Raw genomic sequence first — 26,343 nt, 5'->3', positions numbered from 1 at the left:
CTTAGTTTACTTATCCATTTTAGGACATTTATTTTGGCTTGTGTGTTTTTTTTTTAGAAAGCTTGTTAAAGGATATGTAAATTTGATGTTCACTGCACATCTTTATATATAAAAATCAAAATTCCAATGCAAATCTGTAGCCTTGGTTGCACTGTAGCAATATGTTTCTAGTACATTAAATACCAGGAAAAAAATGTTGGGGGTACATTAAGTCAGATTCTAGATTAAATAATTCACCAAATCTATAGTATTTCCTTTGAAAAATTTCTGACTAAAAATCAAAGCTAGTTTTTAGAGATGAAACAAAAAGATCAATTAATAAATAACTACTTTAATAATAAATACTTTAATCTTAATTCTTTGATTCAGACTTACTAAGATTGTAATTTTCTCCTTTAATATTCCTCAGTTTGATCATTAGTTTTCATCCCTTTTTATGTTCTTAACCAGATATAAAGCCCCTAAACAGGAAAGTATTTTAAATGTTGACTTGGTCTTACGAATTACAATGCAATACTAAGACATAAACCAAGAATAATTAATGGTATCAGTACAACAACTCGTTTTTTAAGTAGTGATACCTTTTTATAGGATATAACATTTCAGCTCTTTTATTTTTTTAAATAAAATAATACCTTAATTTATTTGTATTCCACCAGAATGAGTACATTCATTGCAAATTGCATGCACATAAAAGGGAAGTAATTTGTAAACTACATGATATCTTAACAATAAATAGTATTTGATCTAATACACGATGGTAGTGCATTTCTTGTTAAAACTGCAAGCTTTTACCAAAATGAAACCAAACTCTTATTCTCTTTATAAATATTTTAAATAATTTTTAGGTACATGTTTCATACCAAGTATATAAAAATAGTATTTTTAGATAAATTAAGAGGTTTCATTTACATGACAAATAACGTGCAACATCTAAGCACTCTCTAGCAGCTCTATTTGGTTGATTGTCTAGATGACATGCAGCGAATGTCCTTTGCCTTCACAGAACTGACAAAAAGACCAGCAGGACCCACGATCACCTGAAGCAAACAGTGCCATAGATATTGTTTGGGAACAACAGTCAGACACTCAGGGAAAACCTTTGCTTCGATGAACAAAAGCCACCCACGACAGTTCTTTGTGCTAGACTTCCAGCTGCTCTGACCCTCAGGGTCTTTGGACTATCACAAAAGTCTGTCAAACAGACAGGTTATATATGTATTCAAAATGTTTTTTCAACATGCTTCTAGAATCTAGAAATTTATTTTTTTCCTAAAGTATGAACCATTTCCTTTTCTTACTTTCTATAAGTCTGAATTTTCACGTTTGTAAGTCTCCATGATCGCCAAAACGGGGATCAAATAAAGCAGTCATGCAGTACTCTCTAAACTGGCAGCTGTGGAACATGCTTTGAGTACCACTTCACTGTTTCTCATACGTCTATGGCTTGGCAGTCTTTATCTTTAACATCCCTCGTGCTTGTCACAATGTCTACTGGGAAATCCGGGCTCTGTGCAGAAGTTACTCCGGCTGTTCCTTCCAGGTCCCATGATCCTGGCAGGTTCTCAAGGCTTAGTGAGCTGATTGCTCCTTGGCTGAAGCTTCCTTCCTCTGATCTGCTGGGCAGCACTAGGTGCAGTGATGTCTCCGATGAAGAGCATACTGAAGGAGAAAGGGTTGCTGAAATAGACTGAAGAGGAGTCAGGGTAGTGTCTGAATGGGGAGAGGTGCATCTTAAAAATTGCAGATTGTCTTTCTGAATTACCTGATACTGGGAAGGGGAATTTTGAAGGCCTGTTGTATAATAAAATTCACCATCCATAGAATTTTGCAGGTTGGGTTCAGTCCTTTGGGGACTGCTGCCTACAGAAGACAGATCTGTATTCCAAATGTCACATAGTGTATTTCCACGACAAAGTTGTGCTTTGGTGCAAGAGAAGTTGCCAGCTTGCATGTGAGAGCAAGGCTGATGTGTAGTCCAAGCCACTCGAGGCTGCAGACTGTCCATTGTGGGACTTCGAGATAGGCTGTGCACAGCACAGAATCCTGGAGGCCTCTGGGACGTGAGCAGGTTTTCCAGAAGGTGCATCACATTCTTCATATCCTTACGTAATTGTGAGACTTCCTGACTTAAAGATGTTATCTGTTGTGAAAGGGCAAAATATCACAGTATTTATTAATGCACCATCCCTAAAATATGCACATACATCCTTCTTTTCTGTGCAGCAATAACAACTTTCATCTTTGGCACAGTGTTTCTACACTAAAGAAATACATTTTGCTAGTGTATATGGGAAATATTCCTTCCAGATACTTTAATTTACCTAATTTCAAATTATTCCCTGTATATAAAAAATGGTTATAGGGTCAGAAATGAAATGATTTCCAGATGCTGGATCACATCAATATTTTCTTGATCAATCATTAAATATTTTAAACTATAAAACTTTCCTATTAAACAATTTGATGCTGATGAATTATGTAAAAATGAAGTCTTGTGAAATCTTGTTTAGAAATACATATGAAGTATACTGCTGTCTTCATAGCAAAATAAAAGAAGTCCATACTCTAAGTTGCTGGATGCAAATACTATTAAAAGAAAATCTTGTGGACTGCTATGAAAAAAAAAAGGGGGGGGGAAACCTGAAAAATCTAAAGCTCACTTGCTACCTCTATTTAAAAAATATAAGATTGTGGAACAGTTTGTTTCCATGCACTTTTGGGTATGCTTGAAAGGTACTACATATAACAGGCATTAATCCATTGCATAGATTTCTCTGGTGCACGTGCAAAAAGGAGAATCAGATTTTTAATTAGATTTTTTCTCTTAAATGCTGAAACTGCTGATAGCATCCATTTGGTTCCATAAAATACATGATGTCTTTCCTCAACACTGCCGTTTTGGGTGGGGATCAGATTGGCAAGTTCTGAATCTGTGTTTTAAAGCTGACTGGCATTTGAACATTAATGGGGACATTTTTTAATGCCTTTATAAGGATGTTCTGGGCAAAGAAAAGTATAGCTCAAACATAAAAGTAACCCATTCATAATTTTGAAGGATAGAAAGTAAATTTGTCTCCATGATAATTATCAATCTATTTTAGGTCAAAGCACCATCATTATCAGTAAAATAGAGTTCCTCATACTGATGCTACTCTGTTGAAAAACGACATGACTGCACATTAATCTTCAAGCTACATGTCAAAAAGAAAATAGCTAATTCAAGGAGCTTTTCTTTAACATCACGCAGAGACATCACTGATTAGATGACCTACACAGACTAATTTTCATTGTTCTGTCAGGATAGTTCTGAAGAAATCTGCTGGAAATATATTTCAGGCTGAGTTTGATTGTGTTATTCCAGACATAATAATTATAAAGAAATTTGGAGAAGAAAGTAGGAAGCTCCAATACAGCTCCTACAAGATCTATTTATTTTTCTCCAAGCTTAGAGGTCAAAACCAATATGTTGTTTAATAATTTTGTAATGATCACACTGCCTTTGGAGATAAAATCCTTAAAGGGAGGAGACTTCTGAGTGGCAGGTGACAGGATCTCTGTCTCTGCACTTCTTTCTGCCTTGTCTAATTGAGTCATGGTAGATAGAAAATACCATGAGATCCTCTTCTGTCAGCAGAGATTAAGCTTTGAATGCCTGGTAACTTCAGTTAATGTGAGAAATTAAAATATGCTGCCAAAGTGTTCTGTGAGCAGGTTTCCCTTGGGGTCAAAGCAGCCAGTGAAGGTTTTTGGTACCGTCAGACTGTGAGAAAACAGTGAGATTTCTGGACAAATCAACCTCACAAGAACTCCTATGTTCTGTCGGAGATGATGTTGTAAAACTTCCAGAAGCTTTTTTGGGTAGGATGGGGGAAGACAGACAATCAAACTCATGGCTATCTAGATTCACTGGTCATCAGGTCTTTTTAGGTTCATCACTGGCCCCTACACCTCATGGATATAGCAACGATTTTCTGTGCATAATTTCCCAACTTGCATCATTTTTTCAGGGCTTTCTGCAGATGTGCAAATAAAAATATTGACACTACCTTATGAGTATGTACCTTACCTAAACTATGAATGTTGTGTGAAAATATCCACAATTTTAAAATGTCTTGTTTGGTTTGAACCTCGTTTTTGTTTTCCAATTCTCATCACTTATGAGCTTTTTAGAAGTTGCATCATCGTTTAGCGTGTTTCTTTTGCTAAATCACTAAGAAAATACAGCAAAAATCAATCCCAGGATCAGCACTTGTGGCAGCCCTGAATTTCTGATCATTACAACTTGCTTTAGTGCCCAGACACTCTATTTTTGATATTTCAGCTAGCTCATAGAGTGTTTTCTTCTCACAAACTTGCTCTTGTACCAACATAGGATAAACCCCTATAAAGTAGGCTTTAATCATTTCCAGTAGGATGATAGTCAGAATAGTTATGCCAAACTTAATTCACCACTATCAGTTAGTAAGATCTGTTTGGACCTATTCTGGATGTCACATACACAAAAAAACATGTAGCTTTCAGGATTTTACAGTGACAAGATGAATAGATTAAACCTCCAGTATCTATATTGCTATAGATTGCTATTAATTATCATATGTCTCTATATTATATAATAATAGACATTATTATCATATGTCTATATTATACATGCATAGCATACTATTAGTGTTCCTACCCACATTACCCTGTTTATGCTATTATTTTTATACCCTAAAGAGATCCCTGAGCAGATGCAAATAAAATGGTGTAATAGGGGGGAAAAATGTTATCAGTACTATTAAAAATTTCACAATGTTTGAGAAAGTGCAAAATAACACGGATTAAAAGCCGAAGGAATTTTAAGTTTGTGAAAGAGAAATTGAAAGCAGTATGGTTTCTTCCTGAGGAAAAAGGGCTAATTCCTGGCATGCCAGTAAGGCTGCACTCTTTTCAGGAGATCACTGATTATTGCTAGGCAAAACAGCTACTGGTACAAATGGTTCCTGCTGTGCTAGGCAGACAGCTTTAAAATTATCTCTGAGATCCCAAATATACTCGAAATGCTGCCTTAACATTTCCTAGAGCTTGGAAAAGATACTGCAATGTTTCCGGGTGTAGAAACTGGGTTTTAGACAGATTTAGCTTCAAGTAGCAAGAGGTGCTTCTCAAACTGGTTGAAAGCAATGTGCTCGTGCCTTTTTAGTAGACTATGTTATCAGGAAAGAATATATTCAAAATAGAGGTTAAAATAAAAATTTTAGCAGATCTATTTTTTATTTTAAAATTACTTTGACAGTTTCAGAAGAAAAAGTATTTTTTTTTACTACCAGTATTAAACTTTTCAGCAGTTTGAGTATTTTGTTCCATGTAGTTAGGTAGGAATGGTGTGATGCTTGTTGCTTGTTTAAATGGCTAAACAGATTTATTTTTCTTCCCATTATATATTCCAATATCTATGTTATAAAGACAAATTTTAAACTGGAATTCCTAGCTCTCATCACTGTTCCTGGATAATTCTGAATGTCCTAGGGTGACTTTAATAATGAACCCTAAATTTAAATAATGGATGAAATAAGACTTCTTTTCTGATTAGAAACGGATTAGATTCTTATTTGTACATATTTTTTCTCCCTCTGTTTACTCCCTTTTGAAATTCAAACTTCAGACCCAGATATCTTCCTGCTTTGACTGTTTCTGAACACCCAAAGAAATGAAGATGAATATTAGCTTCTTGAGAAATGGAAGCTGTATTTTGGCAGAGTGGAGGAATTGCCTGGCTTGGGCTGTATATGCCAGCTTCTCTATTCCCTTGCTTGGTCTTTCATTGCATCTTCTATTCTGGTTTATCATTAAGTCAGGGAGATTACCAGATAAAATGAGCTGTCTTTAAAACTCAGATTAACTAACTGCTGGTATTCTGTTTCTTACTGACTGCATTGTTGAATGAATGAAACAAGAATTGAGCAGGGACAGATTCCTCATTGATCTTCTATCAGCAGCTCTGTGGCCATTGGTATTGTGGTGACAGATGTTTCTGATTTAATGGCTTTAGAAACAAAGCTAGTCACAGAAAAAAAAATTCTAGTGCAGCTAATCTGAGTTCAGATTAAATCTATAGGATTTGTGCAATGATATGATGATTCAGTTTCAGCGACATAAATCCAGGAATCGGGAAGCTTGTGCAATTGGCTTTACCATCTAAGAGTAGGAAATTTTGTCATTTGCTGGCTCTCTAGCCAGCTCTTTGGTAGTTCCAGTGACTAGTTTGTCTGGGTGAATTAGGACACCAAGATTATTGCTATTAAACACACAAGGATAAACAAGAGAAGTACAAAGGACTAGAGTATTTAAATATATTCAACTTAACAGAAGTCCCATGAAATTCAGTCTAGAAAAAAGAGTTCCCAAACTGCAGTTTTAATAATAATTTGTGGCTCTTTATTGGGAGTGAATCTGGTGGGAAGGGGACTGGAGGCAGAGTGGTATGAGAGGAAACTTGATTAGAAGTATAGAGCACCTGTCCTACAAGGAAAGGCTAAGAGAATTGGGAGTTTTCAGCCTGGAAAAGAGAAGGCTTTGAAACAACATTCTAGTACCTAAAGGGAGGTTACAAGAAAGATGGAGAGGGATCATTTACAAGAGGATGTAGTGACAGGACAAGCGGTAATGGCTTCAAGCTGAAAGGCAGTAGATTTAGTTTAAATATTAGGAAGAAATTCTTTACAGTGAGCGTGGTGAGGCATTGGAACAGATTGCACAGGGAGGCTGTGGGTGCCCCATCCCTCAAAGAGTTCAAGGCCAGGCTGGATGGGTCTCTGAGCAACCTGGTCTAGTGGAAGGTGTCCCTGCCCCTGATAGCGGGGGTGGAAACTGGATGATCTTTGTGGACCCTTCCAACCCAAACCATTTCATGATTCTATGATTGTTGGATGTGGACTTTGTCTTCCGATTGGCAAAGAATCCGGATGGTGTCAGCATAATGGTGACAATAAGGAAATCAGGTTTGGAAACTACTGCTGCAAGGAATTAAAAATTACCAGAGACAAACTGACCGACTAGCCATTGATTGAGAGAAAATGGAAGATTGTGGAAATTCCAGGTGGCTGGGAGAGGAGAAGCTGGTAATAAGTACTGATGAAAGGAAACCTGAGGTAGCATATATGATATTGGGCAAAAATATTAAGCATACAATTTCTATAAGCATCTAAACGAATAGTTAAAAGAGGACAGGCAACATTACAGTTCTTAAGAATAAACTGCGGTAAAACTATAATTTTCTTAACTGAAGAGCTGCTTTAAAATATAAGAAGAAACTTTAGACGTAATATACATCTTGTCAAAAGACTTCTAAGATGTTACTGTCCATCTGACATTCTTCTAGAATTACAAGAAAATATGAAGGGGACATAACCACCATAAGCTGGATTCTTACATGATTGGAAAGATTTATGACCAATAGCTAGCTGTCATCCATGGACATTTGAAAATATCCTTTTCAGCACCTTATCCAGATCTGTTTTTATTTAATTTTATTTTGAATGTCTAAATGGAATTCATGTTCACTTTTAAATATCAGTAATATGAAATTCAAGAAAGATAAATGTTAAACATTACATCTGAAAAGAAAATGTCAGAGGCATAAATACAATGTTCTGCCTATGCAGGGTATTATAGAAAATTGTCTATGGAGGTCTGCTAAATGACACTTTGTGGGCATTAATCATACTCCCAGCGTATCTTCTTTAATTGAACTCTATAAGGGGGTTTTCTTCACAAGGAATTACTAAAGCTGCTTGACATTGTCTACTTTGTCAGTGAATTCAAAGATGAAAACAAAGACAATTCAAAAGAAAATTATACCAGTGAAGAGCTTTTAGCAAATGTAATGGGCAAAGAAAGTCAAAAGAAATTTGGTTTGCTGAGATCTGCTGGAATAGCGTGTTTTCAGAATAAATTGACTGTAGAAGGAGAACACCAATCAGCTTTTTCTTATGCTCTTCTAGGCAAAAAAGAAAAAGATGTGAACTTATGAACTTGCATACCCACAGGCATTCACATTTAGATGTTGGGAAAATAGATTTTATGAGTACAGAAACATTTTGAAATGCCTGTTAGATATTAACTGGACAAATGTCATCATCTGTCATGGTAACAATATTTTTTATTCAAATTTGAAGTCAGCTTTTGGTGTCCAGTTGATTTGTATACTGCATGGCTGCCTCTTGCTTAATTCCTTTGTCCCAGGTGCCTTTCCACCAAGGAAAAGTGCCAGGGGCACACCACAGCATATGGGACTTATAGCATGTATGTGCAGTGTCCTCTGGTTAAAAAAATATAATCTAGGCTTCAGAGCGTCAACTATTTTTGTTACCTTCATCAGCCAATGCCTATTAAACTAACATTAAAAGAAGAAAAAAAGTTAGCTGGAAAGGCTTCTCTACAGCTATCAAACTATGAGGCTAGAGAGACAAAACAACAAGCTTCTTTGGAAATATGATTGTCAGTGCTAAAAGAGATGTATTTTTTAAAATCTCAGTAGGCAAAGTGAATTCAGTCTGCGTGTAGTGTTTAGAAAGCTTTTATTTCTTCATAGAAATGATACTTGGTTTTATGTTTTTGCTTTAATGTGAAATTTACATGGCTAAAATCCAAAATGAGTAGATTACTTTTAATAGTTTTCATCATCTATAAATGTCATTAGTTCACTTTTTGCCACATTTTTCTTGATTGAAGGATATTTCACAAACCAAATCACTGGGATAGCCTTGCTGCAAAGTAATTTCTCTTGTGTGCTGATAGAGTTATGAACTTGTTAAGAAGAGCATGTATTTAATTACTCTAAGTCAAGCGAGTTCATTATATGAACTCTCAAGTCGCAAATTGAACTTTAACAATATATCCCCTATGTAAAACTAGAAGCCTGACTGGCTTCACCAAATTGTCTTTAGTGGCCTTGGTTGTCATTTGCATATATTTTTAATATTAAAAATGTTTTTTTCTGTACTGAGAGGAGAATGAAATTTATTTTTGACAGCTGGAATTGAAATACATTTAAAAATAATATATGCATAAAATTTATGATTTGGAAAATAAACATATTTGTTTAGGATTGTTCCTTTTGTTAGGTGAAAGTTAAATATTCCCATGAATATATTTTCTCTGTTCCGCGTAAGTGCCAGATGCTTATTTTAAGTACTTGCATTTAAAACCTAAAATTAAAAATAGCTGAATTTCCACTAAGTGCTCCAATATGGAGCTAAATAGAAAGTAATTATCTAGCTCAAAACCTGACCCTATTCATATTTCCTCATGTTTGTTTGTTTTTCAGTTGAATGGGAGAAATATGAGTACCGTGTTCATTATACTGTTTTAGTACTGTAATTGTGGGATCTACCAATGTGGTAAGACATTAAGACACGGAATCAGCCCCCAGATTTCTGAAGCTGAGGGAGGTTGCACTGAAGCTGGGTTGCACAACAAAGCAACTTGAGTTTGTCTTCATGCACTGTATGAGATGGCCTTTTTATCTGAGCTCAAAATCATGTACCTGTGTTTTTGAATGGAGAATGTGTATTTGTATTTAGGGGAGGAAATATGGCTAAATATTGTGTATTTTTCTTATTTTAACTGATCTCTTGTAAATAATTCGGGTTTGGTTTTTCAAACTGAATCAAGGTATTTCTCTGCCCTTTTCTTGCAGTAGCTTTCAAATGATAGAGAGTTAAAAGCCTTAAAGGACACAGGCAATGGGACAGTGATAGGCAAGTGCTTTAATCTAAATGTCTTGTCCATCTGTATACCTCATAAAATCTGCTTAGTGGTTTCCTATTTTTACTTTGTGGGCTCCTTAGTAGTTATCTATGATTGCATCAGATAAGTGGTGCTTCTGAAAAATATGATAAATGTTCAGATACACTCATTTGCTCAGCCTTTGCAGACAAATGCATTGGAAAGACCAGGTTACGAGTAGAGATCTCTGCAAAGGAAGGACACAGTGTTGTAAGGCAGAATACTCTTCCTGAATTCTTGCTCTGCTTAGTTTGGAGCAGGTCTTTGAATCAAGCTTTCCCCAGCTCAGAAAATGTACAATGCTGGTAAATATTCAGTAACCTAATCTTGGAACTATTGCTTAAATAACTCTGTTTTTACTAGAACAAGAACCTGAACCCCTAGCTTTCACCTGCCATGTACTGAAGTTACTGAACTATAATGAATGTCATGCCTGCCTTATTCAGTGATTATTTATTCTAAGAAGAAGGGACAAACATGGTAGGAGATAAAGTCGTTCAATTCCACTCTACCTTGCAATACTGAACTGGGAGGAAATTCCTGTATCAGCTTGAATGCTCAATGAGCAGTGAAGTTAGGTGAGGAAGTGAAGGAGGTGATTAACTGGCTGAGCAGCCAAGCCATGGAGCTGTACAACAGCAACTAAGGGTGTGTTCAAGTCTGTCTCACATTCACTGTGCTGACTCTGGAGATTACTCTCCTTAGAGGAAGTCTGTGCATCCATTACTATTAAAGTTAACAAATCTGAGAAGTGAAATCAAGGCACTGACTACTGTTACTCTCTTAGGTAAAAGAAATGGCCTTTGGACTATGTAGTGAATGCCATATACCTAAAATACTGCCAAGAGCTCAGCTGTATTTCTAAACTAGATATAGCTAATTTTGTAGAATTTGCTCTGGGGTAGCATTTTGCTTTGCTAACAAGAGATTGTTTTGAAAATCTGAATGGAAAGACACATGTCTTTTACCCCCCATGAACAGCTGAAATGTTTCTAAGCTAACTAGTGAACTGTTGTAATACAATTGCCTTTCATGAAAGCAGTTATCTTTGCATTCATTCATTGATTTCTGATCTCCACTGGAAAATGTATTAATGACAGTGTTTACTGCTGCTGGCTACTTGTGACCTCTTTTCTCATATTTTCTTTACCAGGAGGAGACTGCATGTCTTTAACAGAGAGCTTTGTTTCTGACTCTGCTGGTATTTTAACTACTGCTACAAGTCTGATGCAGCGTCAGTGCTAAGTTCCCATTACTGGTCAAATGATGGAATGATGAAAGCACTGGGTCTAAAAGTATTCTATACTTTTTACAACAACAAAAAACTTCAAGCAGCAGCTACTGTGGATCAGCAAGGCTACCATGAGCTCATTTGGGTAAGCACCAACTCTGTACTATCACTTCAGAAACTCCAGCTGGGTATGTTTGAGTACACATAGAATACGCAATTAAGCAGCCTTTCAGTCATGCGGTTTTTCCAGTGTAAATTTTCATCCATGGGAGGACTTGGAGGATACCCATCCATCTCTGGGATTTGAGCCCAGAATATTACCTATGAAATCTAAATCTAGTCCTACTGCCTGTGTTATGTTAATGTGAACGAACAAGTTGCATAACGTTTTGTTCAGATAGTATTACTAGGGCAAAATTAAAATTGCATGTGGAGAGAAATGACCTTGAACATGTGGAGGTTTTTTTTCTTTTTTTGATTAACATATTGCCCTGCTCCAAGATTTATTTATTTATCACTTTTCACCAGAAAAGCAATGAGAAACTCAGAACTGTTCCAGTTGAAATGTTTGTTTAATCCACAAGATGCCTGCCTTGGAACATCTGTCACCATGATATATTCTCCAACTGCCTCTTGCAGATAGCCATATAATACATCCTCCTATTTTAAAAATGACTGTCCTCAAAAGGGATGAATCAATATGACTTGTGTGTTTCAAAAGCATTACATAGGAAATATAATTTTCTGTCATGATGGTGGTGTCAATAAACATCTTGAATGTTTTTTTTGAGTTTTTTGACCAAATCCTATAAAAACACATAGTTTTTCATGACCCATAGTCAATGGGTCATGAGACTTTTTTTTGAACTCTACAGTTTTACATACAAATGAGTTGATGCATCCATAGTAACTAACTAACCACACATGCAGTCTTAGCTCAGGATATTTAAGTTACCTAAGCAACTTAAGCTGACTCAGGATGAAGGAGGTTTACAAGTTCAACACTTTGTAAGTGGGAAATAATAGCTAGATTAAACATACACAATAAAGAAGGAAAAAACCCCAAACTGGACATTTCTGGTAACCAAAGAGCTCAGGGAAGAAGTGAAACTGAGTGGTGGGACTTATTTAAATGTTTCCCCACGTGGAAGTATAAGGAGTTGTCTCTAATCTTTTCGCATTGAAAGACATTGTAGGCTAGGAACAGATTTTAGTATTGCAGTACCACTGTGAAGTTATCTGTTGCTTTACTCCTGTTAGCTAAAGTAGTGCCAGGGCTGTGTAAATGAAACAGTTTAGCCACAGAACATCTCCCTAGTGTTGGATTGATAGTTGATTACAGGCTTGAAGTTATTAAAAGGGAGGAATAGAAAGTGTCACTGAACACTATTGGCCCTGCATTCCTCAGGTCGTATTGCTTGAGCAGGAAGGGATGGAATTCTCTTTCATCCTAAGTAGAACACAGGTAAAGTGATTTGAATCATTCTATGTAAATTTGAACGTGAATGGATTTGCATGTCTTTCAAAGAAATTCTGTAAAAGCACAACACACACGAAGACAAGAAAATATGGGAGAAGAAACTTGGGGAAATAATGAGAGGGATGAGACAAATAGGGGCATACCCAGAAGAGACTAAATCCTAAGAAAACCAGATACACTAACCTCATTCTGGTTATAGCCCAAGCATTGACACAAACTTTTATGTAGGTTTCATGTAGAAAATTAATCTGAGAATGAATTAAAGGCCCCAAACTGCCCTACATATAGGAACCTCATCCAGTTTTCTAAGCACATTTATCATATTCCTGAGTTTTCTCCAGCATTCCTTGAATCATTGTTAATATCCTTCAACCCCCACAAAATCTTGTTACCTCATTATTAAGCCTGCTGATCTGCTGTTTGGTCTCTTCTGCTTTGATAACGAGCACAGCAGCACCAATTTCAGCCTCTGAAAAGAATTCAAATTCATGTAAATGACAAGAGTATAATCACTTAGAAATGATCATACTGTTCTTGCACTACACCAATCCTTTAAATTTAAACCTGTTTTGCAGTTGGCTAGAATGAAAATTAAACCATGTATTTAATGTTCATTTTATAATGTTTGAGAGAAGTGCAATTAATAAAGTCCATACTGCTCTCTTCACTCTGGACTTGAAAGGAATGAAAACGACAACCTTGGTGCCATCCACATGACAGCTTGACACTTTTAAAAATCATAAATATGACTAAACTTAAATTATTATTTTCCTGCTTGGCTTTCAGAGAAACAATATACATCCTAGTTGCCCCCATGATAAAGGCATTTAGCTATGTGCGAGCTGTTTACTTTTGAAAGAGGGGATGCTGGAAACAGTTCCTCTGTCTCTTTTTAAAATTCTTTTCCCCCCCATTTTGACAAATTCTATTGCTTTATGGTGCTGCTTCACCAACCTTTTCAGTTGTGGGTCATTTAAGACTCCTAAAACCCCTTGTAATTCAAGGTTTTCACTTTTGTAAAAATCTATATAGTTCCATACCCCTCCACTTCTCTAAATATCTTTAAAAATATTGAGAGCCAGGTTTACATATGGCTCTTAATTAATTGGGTATTTTTTTGTTTGGTTGTTTTGTTTCTTTTGGTTTTTTTTTTTTTTTTTTTTTTTCCTTCTTATTTATGGCTTGTTTTTTTCCCAGTTTGGTATTATAATATTTTTACATTCAGTTTTGTCCTTGTGTTTAGCACCTTCCATGACCAAAGGTTTGGGAGCATGAGGCAGATTGTACAATTCTTCTGGTAAAGCATAATGCATGAAAAACCAGTTCCTTCCACAAACTGTTTTATCATGACTGTCTGTTAGCACAAAAATAACAAATGACCTTTGGAACCTTGTTGTGGTTTTTTTACAATTATGGCACTGAAATGGTACTGAGAGTACAAATATATGTTTAATCCATTTATGCCACTAGTGAGGATGAAAGAAATAAAGGGGAACAAAAAGCAGTTATGAAAACTGTTTTCTCTAAAAAGTGATTTTCCCAGGCGATGCTCACCTCCAGTTGTAGGAGATAACCTGGATTCCTGCCTGAGCTGATCAGAGCTGAAGTCAAAGGTTTGGCTTTCTTCGTTATGGTTTCCATCCTCAATCCCATCGACAATTCTGTTGAGAAAAATTGGAGTAACAGAGCAGTTTCATAAACATCATGTCCATAATTATGTTGCAATAATTACTCCTAAAGGGCACATTTTTAAACAATGGTAAATTTTTCACAGCATTAAGTATAGAGAGAAGCAGAACCTGTTATATTGGTGTAACTTCTTGCTAGTCACTAAAAATGAAAATTACTGATAATGGAAGGAATGCCAGGCCAAGTGTAATTAACTGAGATTTCAAAATTTTCATTACTTTCACAGCATATTCTAGGTCCGATCCAAAACTACATGGACTATATTTTGTCTTTCATATTTACAGTAATGTGCTGCAATTCTTCTGCAACAGAGGCTTCACTATGCTCTTGTGCAACTAAAATCTCCTTGCCCATAATCAGGCTCTCATATTAGGTTTACTTAGGCAGAGCCTAAGCCTGAATATAATATATTTATGAAAACATCTCTGTAAACGTCAGTCAAAAGTATAATTTCCATGCAAATAGTCATTCTAAATTTCTTTAAAATGAACTAGTTCAGGCAGGGAAATCTTGTTTACAAATTTCATATAGGAAGATGCACAGACCAGTCTCCAGTGTCCCAGTTACATTAATAATGGTATTGGATCTGACTATTAGAAAAGACCTTTTTACCAGTTATTTCTACCCATGCATAGCAGTTATCTGTAATTTGTAGTGTCAAGAAAGCTAAAGGGAAAAAAAAGGCACATTATTTTATACAATAATCGATTTCTACATTCAAAGAATAGATAACAGGTATTGGAGGAATCAATATACAGTATAAAAATATATATAATATTGAAAATAATTTTCTGCTCTCAGCTAAAATAAATTGTGCTATAAAGAGAACTATATTAAAGTCAATAAAAGAGAATCATACAACTGCCAGTTGACTGATATGAAGCATCAATTTCTTGTTTTGTCCAGGAACGAGCTTCGTATTCTGTCTTACAGCAGACAGATGAGTTAAATACTAATCTGGAAGGGCTAAGATAGAAAATTCTTAGCCTCTCAGTCCTTTGGGATAAATTTGTGATGATGGACATTATACTTTTAATCTAATAAAGATATTTTCAGGAAAGCTTCTTGACTGGAAATGCCTGGAGAAAAAGAGCAAACAACACAGAGATATCTGTGATGTATTGGGCTTGAAAGACCCATATAACTCAGACCTCTGTATGAATACCACGTGTTCTCATCTTTTTTGGCTCTTCCTGTGGATTTAGATCTCCGTGTCATGTCTGAGTGTTCATGATGCCAGTTGGATGTTACTAGACTTGACTCTAATCTTAATCAGCCTCTGGTAGAAGAGGAGGCTCAAATGTCGTGCTTGAGCAGCCCTGGCCTACACTGCTGTCTGCAGCTGAGAACCAGAATGATTACTTTGTGTGAAAATTTCTATAAAACCCATTTAATGTCATTTGGCCTCACTGCTTCAAAAGGCAAATTTTAAACACCAATATCACTTTTGCAGAGGTTTCTAATTATATAAAATGCTAACATTATAACTACCTTTAAAGCACACAGGAGAAAGCTTACTCAGATGTGACTTGGAATTTATACATGCTACATTCTTTACAGTGTTTTAAGATTCAGTCTAAAAGGAAATTATATTAGCACAAATACCTAGTTAGGAGTGCCAGGCTTCTCTGTGGAAAATATATAATGTGCAATATGCTTATTCATATACAATGATCTGGCTGAGGAACTGCATAACCTAGTAAATTGAAAACATGAGGGGACAAAGGTAATTGGTAAGCCTCATCCCTCTCTGAATCAGCTGTTGTACAGCCCTGAATTCTATCCTGAAGAAAGAAAATGCCACTCTTAGAAGCCAAAAAGTCAGAAAATATTAACATGTGACCTCTTCCATGCAGTTGCTTAGGGCTGGAGTGCACTCGTCTGTGCGGGTCTAAGGAGATTCAATTACATAAAACCTCCTCCTAGGGCTGCCTTTATTATCACTTACATTTTCTTCCTTTTGGTGCTTTTCCACTTCACAGGCAGAACCCAAAAAGCAATTGGGAAGACCAGGGCTGTATTCTAGAAACTACAAATCTAGCTTCTGTTCCTTGCTCAAAGAGCTCTTTAAAAATTTGACCCAGTCTCTGGGCATTATTGCTTTCACTGTGGGGTACAAAGACAGAACCTGAAGCACCTGTAAAGAATTCTAATTAGTTTCCTCTAGGAAATATCCGCAGCAGAAGTTTCTTAAGAAGCTGTGGTTATGCATCTCAGACAGCACTGACTGGATATTTCAATCAGAGTCTTGACTTTCCCTTGCCTTCCTTGGCCAACATTTACCAAATGTAAATGAAAATTTTAATTAAGCTCTTCTAAATTTTAATTAGGGTCTCATTTTCTCCTTAATGCTCACAAGGAAACACTTAAGACTATTTTTTGAAGTGGTATTAACTTGTCAGTTTAAATATTCTAATAATATAAACTCCTTCCAGGACATAACATGAAAATTTTTTGTCTGGAAAAAAATTTCTGAAAAACATGCATCTTGGTCCAGTTTTCCAGCCTATTAACAGCATTAGCCTACAATTATAAAATTATTAATGGAAACAGGAAATAATATATTCAAACATACATTTTCATATTTCCTTTCGCAGCCTTAGATGCCAACGTCTGGCTGCATAAGTTCGAGCAATAATGAGCAAGACTACATTTCAGCAGAAAATATAAAAAGTAGATTTCCCTGAATTACCACTTATTTTGTGAATGATAATGACCTTTACTCATAGCTGACTGAAACAAATTCCTATGAGATCTAGAAAAACAAATGAGAAAATATCACATAATGCTATGGTTTTGTTGGCGTAGTGGTGTTTTGTCAAAAGTTGGACCTGATCTTGGAGGTATTTTCCAACCTAAATGGTTTTCTGATTTCTATGATTTTATGAAAAAATTAATTGTTTTGTATCTGGGTACTAGTTGAACCGTGTCTGTTCATACTGTTAAAATATATGATGAGGGGGAAAGGGTTCTGTGTAATCTTCCATGTCATTTTTATAATTGCATGTCTAGGGACTCGTGCTTTGACAGAGTTAAACAAATATTGTTCAAGCTGTGGGTATTTCACATTTGCAATGGCAAGTTCCTGAAACTTCCACTCTGCCTCTAATGAATAAAGGAAGTGCTTGAACATGTAAACCACTTCAATTTATAGAAGACAAAGCTTGAACTGTAAGATGAATTACTGCATCTCCTCGTATGTATGCTTGTCATTTCCCTAAAGAACTGGCATTAAAACTAGGATTGCACTGCAGCAATTTAAGAGCAGGTTACATAAATCACTTGTAAGTAATGTACAAATTAAAAAATGGAAATATTTTACATTTTACACTAGTAATATCTCAATGAACTGTCATACTTTTGTGTTAAAAGACACAGAGAAACAGATTTGCTAAACTCTGTATTTAATGTCTGTATAACTTCCATTATCAGATTTCCTGTCTCCAATAAAAAACCCTCTAAATATTTTCCAAAATTGCTTAGCAATTGTTTTCCATTATAGTTCTGTACTCCAGTAATTTTTTGTATTTTCTTTGCTATGCTATAATTTCTTTCACTTGCTTTCTAAATTTTTCTACCTCTGATGGACTCAGAATGTTTCATAGTGCTATTGAGGAAATGAATATTATAGACAAAATGATACCATAAGTCCAGACTATTTCAATAGCCATTTTTGCAGTTGCTCACTTTTTTTCACTGTCCTTTTTGTGGGCAAAAATACTTTAGTTTACAATGAACTTCTAAAGTCATAACATTCTGCATAGTGTGCAATGGTTCCTACAATACTGTGGGATGAACAGAAGTATAAACTATTAAAGAATAATTCTTATAGTGACAAAATGATGGTATTTTTAATAGGAGTCACATTATAGATAGGAGAATGACCATTCATAACTATTACCTTGGGCTCAGATCAGGTGGGCCGCTGGCAGTCAGTGCTGACAGGTACAATTTAAGGTTTTTATCCTTCCTTTTGGAGTAGTAATGGATCTCTGTTTCATGTTTGGCTCGTGAGGGGTTTGAACTGCAAGCACGGATGGGGGAATGGAAGGGTACAGTTCCTGAGGCCAGCTGCTTCAAGTTTCTCCCTAGGTGGCTTTTGCTGCTTGCAGTCTTCTTCTGCTGAGAGCTATTTGTGCTTCGTGTATCAATTGGTGAAAGGGTGCTGCTTTCTTCTTCTCCCTCCTCTTCCTCATCTTCATCTTCCACAATAGAAGGGAGTCTCTTTTTTATATTTCCATTTCCCTTGAGCTCTGTCTAAAAAACCAAATAATACGTAGTAATATTTGTAATATGTGTAAAATTCAGAGCCTGATATTGCAGAAACACATTTTTTCTGCTGTTCATTCTGGAACAAACGTAGACCTAACACAGCTTTCATTTCTCATTAGAGAGAGCAGCTTTTGTAACTTATCCACACCCTCAGCTATGACTGTATGTGCAGATATAAGAAAAATACAAATTAAAAAAGGTCACTCGTGATGCGGTCAGCAAACCCACTGCAATATGTTTTCTTACCAAGAAAGAGTACACAACTAGTTCTTACAAGCCATTTGCCATATGTACACTTGAGAAGATTAATTTTGTTTAGCTGAGGCATTATTTCTTGAATGTTATGCTACCGGAATCTTGGTGGTCCATAGAAGAGATCTGAGGCTGGTTATTCAAATAATACCAATTTTTTACATGGAACTTTTTATAATGTATAAATGGCATTTGCATCAGTTAGCTCAAGCCCAATGGTCTCTGTGTCCTTCTAAATTTTTGTAACTGAAGTAATTGCTGGGATGATAGACAGACTTTTCAGTTCACTCCAAGTCCTGTTAATGCACCAATAGTGTGATGGTTTCAGCTTCAGAGCTGAGTCATCAGAAAGCGGAGCTATGTCTGGTTTTGAAAAAAAAAAAGCAATTTAGATGCTTGATGTTGGAATCATGGAAATTTAGAGCCAACATAGACCTGTGCTCTATAATTTATGTATTAATTAAAGCTCAATGTAGGTGATCAATGGTTTTTTTGAAGTTACAAAGTATGCTGATCATGAGTGCTGACGCGTGCCAACATAGACAAGATCAGACCTTAACTCAGAAATTGTTCCATTTATTCCCATGGTACAACTTTCTCTGTATTGGTAGTAGGTGAATGGCCTAAGGCAGACTCAGGTTCTAGGTCAAATTAACAAACCAAGTGCAACTTCATGGTTTCAAAGGGAGTTGTTTTTAAATTTTTTTACAGGCTAGTCTTCTTAATCAAGCTTGATTAAGGCACTGTTAGCTTTAGATAGAAAACCTCAGATGACCCTGCACAGTCAAAAATCCCACGTTCAGGCCAAATGAGATTGGCTGGGTGAAAATACAGATTTGGGGAATTTATCCAAATATTCTAAGCCCCTATTAGCATCTGTCTAAATGTTCTGTGGCACAGGTTTAATTCTGTTACAACACACTTTGGTTGAATGTAAGCTTTTTTCTTGGTATGTGTTGACAGATTTAGTAGTATCTTTTAATTTGAGGTATATATGAAGAGGTAAGAATTCCAAGTTTTGACAGAAGGCATGTCTTTATAAAATAGAAATGCCTTGTCGTCAACTGTAGTAGTCATTCAAAGGCTGTTATGATGATTTACCTGTACAGGACCTGGCACTGATACTGCCTATACTCTACAGAGAACGAGTGTTACCCATATTCAAAACTTTGCCTTGGGTAGCCATGTATCTAAAATGTAGTTGCTATAGGAGGATATTCAAATTTAGCACCTGGGAAAAAATGATCATAAGCTGTTACTCATAAAATGGGCAGTGGCAGAACTATCTGCAGGATGCTATTTTAATTCTCATTCTGAAAAAAATTGAAGTCTGTTTTCAAGAAGGAAAGGAAGGAGTTTGTTCTGGTTATAATTATGTGCATATTCAAAGTGAAGCTTGGCATAATTAAAATGTGATCAACATACCTGGGATAGTGTAGGCTTGTTGGATAATTTTGATATTACCTGCAAAAAACAAACCAAAGAGGTAGGAAGTATGTACATCTGTACAGTTTGGATTCCAACGGGATACAAACATCTAAACAAAAACATTTATGTCAATACAAGAAAAGACACTCATGATAAAATGGCTGTATTAAATTAAATGATGACATAACACTGAACTAAGGATAATCCTTGCAAACAGGTGCTGTGAGAGTAAAAAAAAAAACGTTGTTTCATCTTAAATAAAAAGCGAGGTAATAAAAAATAAATTCTTTTACTTTAGTAAAAAGTAAATCAAGACTCCAAACCTGCAAATAAATGTAGATGTATGAAAGCATGGCTGGTAGATTTCAGTGCTGGTTTAGTGGAAGTGCAGGAGCAAGTACTCTACTTTGGCCCTGCTCAGCTTTAACTCCTGTGCCAGCCTAGTCTGTATGTGAAGATGAACTAAGTGTCTCCAGCATCTTTGAGGAATTCACAAAAGCAGTGGTGAGACTGAAGCAACTAGGAGCAAGATAGTCCTGAGGGAGAGTTGTCCAACCTATTCAAGACCCTCATATTTTCTTTTATTGAATTACACAGAAAGTAAAACATAAGAAAGGGAAAAATAAAAAAAATTACACAACTTTCAAGAATAACTACTTCTAATAAAATCCACTGGAACTGCTGAGTAATATCTGTTGTGAAAATTCTGCTGTTTATTTGAACGGCCATACATTGACTGTGGGCAAGTCTCTGGCAGCCTATATACTGTATTTATAAATATTTCAGTCTGCCAGGTAAAATTTTGATAGATTTTCTTCTTCTTTCCTAAACCCACATGTCAAGGCAAAAAGTGCTGTAACCCATCAGTCAATTAATTTTTCTCCAAACATAGGTAGAAGTTAGGCATTTCTGAAAGTCATTTGAATGTCTCAGTTTGTTTGACAAATGTTTTCAGAACACCTAAATATTCAAATTTAGGCACAGATTTGAAAATAATAATTTGCTTAGTTTTATATTTCTTTATTTTGTTCCAATTCTTTCAGGTTAACCTAAAAACTGTTTTGTAGTGAGGGTACTAGTAGTGGTATATTATACTAATATAGAATATTTAAGTTTTTGTAAGCAGAAATCCTACTCCACAAAATCCAAGCCAGTGGCAGGTGTATCATTAAATGTAGAAATACTAATACTAATAACTGCCAAACAGAGCAACTGCAGTAATGAGGGTATGTAAACAAAATAACTGCTGTGTTCTTACTGAGTTAGAGTACTAGGTGTTATTAGCAGAGAATGAGATGTCAGATACTGAAATCTCATAAGTGACATTTTAATCTATGCCAACTGAAAAATCAATATCTTCAAGATTCAGGATGAGAGGAAACTAGAAATGTGCTAAAATATTAAAGTCAGGATTAGGAAGTACTACTGGCCTTCTTTGCACATATGCTTAAAATATTAGTTCAAAATTGTGCCCAGAATTCTGGGACATCAGTTTGCTTGGCTTCTAGGCACAGCAGGAATGTTAAATAGCAGCCTTAATTAAAATTCCAGGCAAATCCAAAATATTAGCAGCTTCACAAAAACCATCTCAGAAAGTATGCATTTTCCTGCTGATGGCTTTAGAAGCGACTTGTCACTTGTAATTTGTAAAGTGGGTGAAGATTTCTCTCACTTTTTGTTTCAATGTTGCTGTTTTTCCCTCCCTGAATACTTGTTAATCCTGACTGTACATCCTGAAAACACAGACAAAGAAATCATTATGTGGGTTTTAAGCTGTATGACCGGTTGCTAGCACTGTGCCCCTGCTCCTGGACCTCCGCGCTGCTCCTCAGCACAGGAGCCACAGCCACCCATCGATGCCTCTCTGCTCTGCGTCACCCTGCCTTGGCCACTGCAGCAGGGGGAAGCGGCCTGCGCAGCAAATGGGGTCAGTGGCAGCACTTGGTTGCCTTGTGACCTTCCCAAGAGAAGGGTAAAGGAATTTTTGAAGGCAGGTTGTTCTTTGCAAGGAGACGAGGGAGCGCTCTCAGGAGGGCGTGTAGCAGAAAAGAAGAGTAAGTACGAACATGGAGCCCATGATGTGAGAAGCTGCTTATCAGACTTCTCCTGCTCCCCCAAACAACCTCCTCTAATCCACTGGGGACTATTTATTCTAAAATATCTATATTTTCAGACTGAAACTATGGAACAATAAACTATGGACCTATAAGCTATCTTTCCTATAGAATAAACTCCACAGTAAAAAGCCTTTTAATTGCTTCTGTATAGATACACAGCAGCCATACTCATTGCCTGTCCTGCACACACAACAGGGGCCTGGGCTTTATGGCTTAGTAGCTGAAAGCTGGCAAAAGAAACTAATCTGTGCCCAGAGAGAATTCTCGAGGATTTTGCTTCTAAACTTGTTCCAGCACCTCCTCTCTGTCTCTCCCTCCAGTCTCAAAGAGAAGAGATGAAAAAGAACTTGGACAAAGCCAGTCCAAGTGCAGTAAATTAGAAGCCCTCATTTTGCACACAGCTTTATCTTTTTAAAAATGTAGTATCAGAGTAAATAATTAGGAGGTGTTGCCCTAGTTTCTAGGACACTAAAACCTTTTATTTAGGGCAACACACTAGACCTGTCTTCTGTAAAATGCTCCATTTTCTCCTTATGCCAAGAGTGGGCAAATACCTCATATGCCTGCCTTTTAAAAGAAGTACAACTCTTAAAGGATAAGGGTTGCTGGAAGAAAAAACACAGATATTTAACTTACTATGCATTGAGAAAAAACCAGAAGGATTGATGTTAGCATGACTAATGTGAAATACAGTCAAAGAGCCTAAGTAAAGTATGATTTCAGCCCTGGTTTCTCTTTATGTCCTGTGAAACCGGCTATAAAATTTAATTTTACAAGACAAAACAATAATAGATCATGTACCAAAAGCAGACTCATAAAATTCTTCCATGTATGGAATCACAAATCTAGAATCTTCCAAGTTTTTAATATCTTAATACAAAGATTTTAAAATTTCAGTAATCCTTAACATTGCTTATTACAAGCACAAAAAAGAACATTTTTCCATCTGAAAACACAAGTGGTTTGCTGTTGAAAGCAGTGGTCTGAAAATTTTTTCAGTGTCAAGAGGCAGTAGTCATTTGTAAAGAATCTCTACCAGGAACTGGGACCAGCTTAGGTAATTAGCTATACAATGATTGAAGAAGAATTCCAATGATAAAACCCTATAGAGAAAAATATAGAGACACAGCTAAATTGGAGGCTAATTCATTATATGTCCAGTCAGTAAGTTTGCATGCTGAGGCTCAATAGAATGTTACCAGTGTTTGCTGGTCTGAATCTTGTTGCCTTCACAAAAAGTAGGAATAAAAATAAAAACATAATTTCACTTATTTTATTGTAATCTTTGGTACTAAAACACATGAATAATTCTTTATACTGAGGAGTCAAAAAGATAAAATACATTTTCAGGAAAGGATTTGAAATCAAACTGGAGTATCAGTGTTCTTGGTCAGCATTGAGAAATGGGAAAAGCCCATTGAGTAGCACTGGCAGGGTGGGCAAAAGCCCCAAGAATGCAAGCCAGAATGTTCTATTCTTTGCAAATTTACTGCATGGTAACGGAAAATATACAAGTACAGAACAGGAGATTATGGTACTGCTGCAAAACTTAATGCCTCACATGTGCTCAGGCCTCAGTTTTCTGTAATTAGGAAATTTTAAATGAAATATCACAAGTGGTCTAAATCACAAAATACTTAATCACTCAGAAAGAACTTGTTAGATATAATTGTTTTATACTGAGCAATTTGCCATCCCCATTCCCTTTGTGTTTTTATTTTTTTTTGTTTTCTTTTTAAGACTTTCTATTGTTCATTGACTTGTTTCTGTATTTTCACAGGGTTATTCTTATCTCTCTTAATGGACAGATAAAGAAAGAGTATTTTGTGGAAGAAGGTGTTTCCAGCATTCTCATAATGCAGACTACATTGAATAGGCAGCAAAAGTTGAACAGCAGATCTGTCACAGGTGTTTTGTCCTGGGGAGACAGTAATTGTGAATTGCCATAAGCTCTGCAATCTCCTGTTAAGTTGCTGTCCTGAGAGTTTTGCTTCTTTGTAATTAACTTGTGAAGTTGGTACAAATGTTCTGTAACTGACTGCTTGTGGTTAGCTCTGGATAGTTTGGATAGTTTTCATTTTTTTTGCAATTGAATAGTTTCTTGGTTACAAAATTCTCACATGAGCTTTTATATTTGGTGTTCAAGTTTACTTTTCATATATTTCTTTAAAACCTGAATGTTAACCTCACTGCATTCATTTTTTTTAAAATTATACTTTAATTATTTCATTAGCAATACAGGATATATTGCATTTCTTGTTAAAAAAGATTATAAAGAAAGCCAAAGCTAATATTTCTGCCGCTTTTGCCACATTAAGAATAAATAAATGGGAAATGTGGATGGTATAATTAGTATTTTTTACTTCTATATGCTTACATCCCTTTTCTGCACCCCAAAGCAGGAGAACAAATTAGGGTCTCAGCTGCTCTAAAAATGCATCTTTCACAGTAAATCAGTAGCTCTGTAGCAGTAAGAATTAAAAAAAAAAAAAGAAAAAAGAAAAAAAGAACAGCCTATCAATAAGATGAAAAGAAAACAAAAGAAGGAATTGTTAAAACAGACAATAGACCTGGCACTGACTGTACTGTCTGGCAGGTTGTATTTTTGGAAAAGCTTTCAGATTACTGCAGAAAAAAGATATGGTTGAGAAAGCTTGTTAATACTCCTACAGTTTGATTACAGTCAAGTAAAGACTTACATAATAGGAAATACAATAAAGGCTAACACCTTCCAAAGCAATAAAACTTATATGCTTAACTTCAAGCAGCTCTAAAGTTTTAAACACAAATATTTGCATGATTGGCCCTGGATTGATATTCTGCTAGACTCCTCAATTTGAGGCTGTAGATACAGTGAAGGAGTTGTGTTTTATTGTTAGCTTTATCTTTAAATGAAACTTCATACTAGTGTTTCTGTAAATTTGTATATCTAACTTCAGAGAGTGTCTTGAAAAGAACAGAGTGGGACAATGAAGTGGATATTTCAGAATAATCTCCCGTTTAATTTATTACTGCCAATTGCCTATTTGTACATATTCCCAAAGCTGGACAGGTGTTTTGTTAGCACTCACAGCTCAAATGAGTGAATGAGTGCTAGCAAGCGCCTCCCTGAGGATTGCAATATGTCCATGGAGAATTTTTAAGAAAATTGCTTGAATTCTTTGAATTAGCATGACATAAAAAGAAACTCAGTAATAGAAATCCAGTATCAGTTTTGGACAATGGTGGAATGAACAGTGAACATAGTGTGATTAGCAATGGACTCTGCCTCTGAACACTTGCTATCTCTGCAGCGCTCTACTGTGTATACAGTATATGTGTATAAAATGTATGTATATATTTATTATTACAATCATGTTAGTATTTGCCATTGTTTGAATTCACTGAATGTTTTCGGTGATATGGTAAACAATAACATGATCATAATAATATAATGTAATTTATGTCTTGGATATCAGATCTATTTTCAGCATAACTGTATTTGCACTTATGTAGGCTGGTTTTGTAACTCTGGTTTCACTGGGTAGAAGTAAAGATTATTAAAAAGAAAAATATGCAGATATTTTTGATATAAGTAAAACTTTGGCTGAATTTGTACATACAAAATTTTTGTTTTTATATGCTTTCATATCTTTGAGCAGAATGGTGGGTCTAGATGACCTTCAGAGGTCCTTTCCAAGCTCTGTTATGTTTAAAGAAAAGTTGCACTAAAAACATTACCAGCTCAAAACTGAGAACACACACTTGCATCAATGTAAAATGCCAGTTTGACACACAACTTGCACAGATTATAGACAGTTTTCTCAAAGACTACACTACATTTAGTTTTACACATTTCGGCGTGCATCCTGAGGTTATGAGGACTCTGCAAGTCATGTAGAAACGTTACCACATAAGCCACTCTGACAGAACATTAGATATCAAGATAGTCTCTGCCCTCAGAACTAATGTTTTTATAGAAGATATTGTGGTACTATCATTTTCTTCATTAATTAGTACTATATTAGCCAGAATAATAAAAGGACAAGTTATTGTAGAAGAGCTTCTAAATTTAAGGTCCCCAATGAATCAGTGCTTTATCAACACAAAATAAAAGGAATAAT

The 26,343-nt window shown here is 35.8% G+C and overlaps 1 protein-coding gene across 1 annotated transcript in view; it reads right to left on the bottom strand.

The window, feature by feature from the left end:
* Positions 1-440: 440 nt before the first annotated feature.
* KCNH8 (potassium voltage-gated channel subfamily H member 8) overlaps positions 441-26,343 on the bottom strand; it is a 176,793-nt gene continuing 150,890 nt past the window's right edge. The window contains exons 12-16 of the mRNA XM_058025604.1: positions 20,121-20,159; positions 18,073-18,428; positions 14,037-14,143; positions 12,875-12,951; positions 441-2,143 (exon numbers count right to left, since the gene is read on the bottom strand). Coding sequence (XP_057881587.1) covers positions 1,433-2,143; positions 12,875-12,951; positions 14,037-14,143; positions 18,073-18,428; positions 20,121-20,159 — 1,290 coding nt within the window. The 3' untranslated portion in view covers positions 441-1,432. The remainder of the gene's footprint in view (positions 2,144-12,874; positions 12,952-14,036; positions 14,144-18,072; positions 18,429-20,120; positions 20,160-26,343) is intronic.

This window comes from Melospiza georgiana, chromosome 1 (assembly GCF_028018845.1).
Source record: "Melospiza georgiana isolate bMelGeo1 chromosome 1, bMelGeo1.pri, whole genome shotgun sequence".
In the NCBI taxonomy this organism is placed as follows: domain Eukaryota; kingdom Metazoa; phylum Chordata; class Aves; order Passeriformes; family Passerellidae; genus Melospiza; species Melospiza georgiana.
Note: the sequence above shows the minus strand (reverse complement) of the source record. Positions and strands in the feature narration are given on the sequence as shown.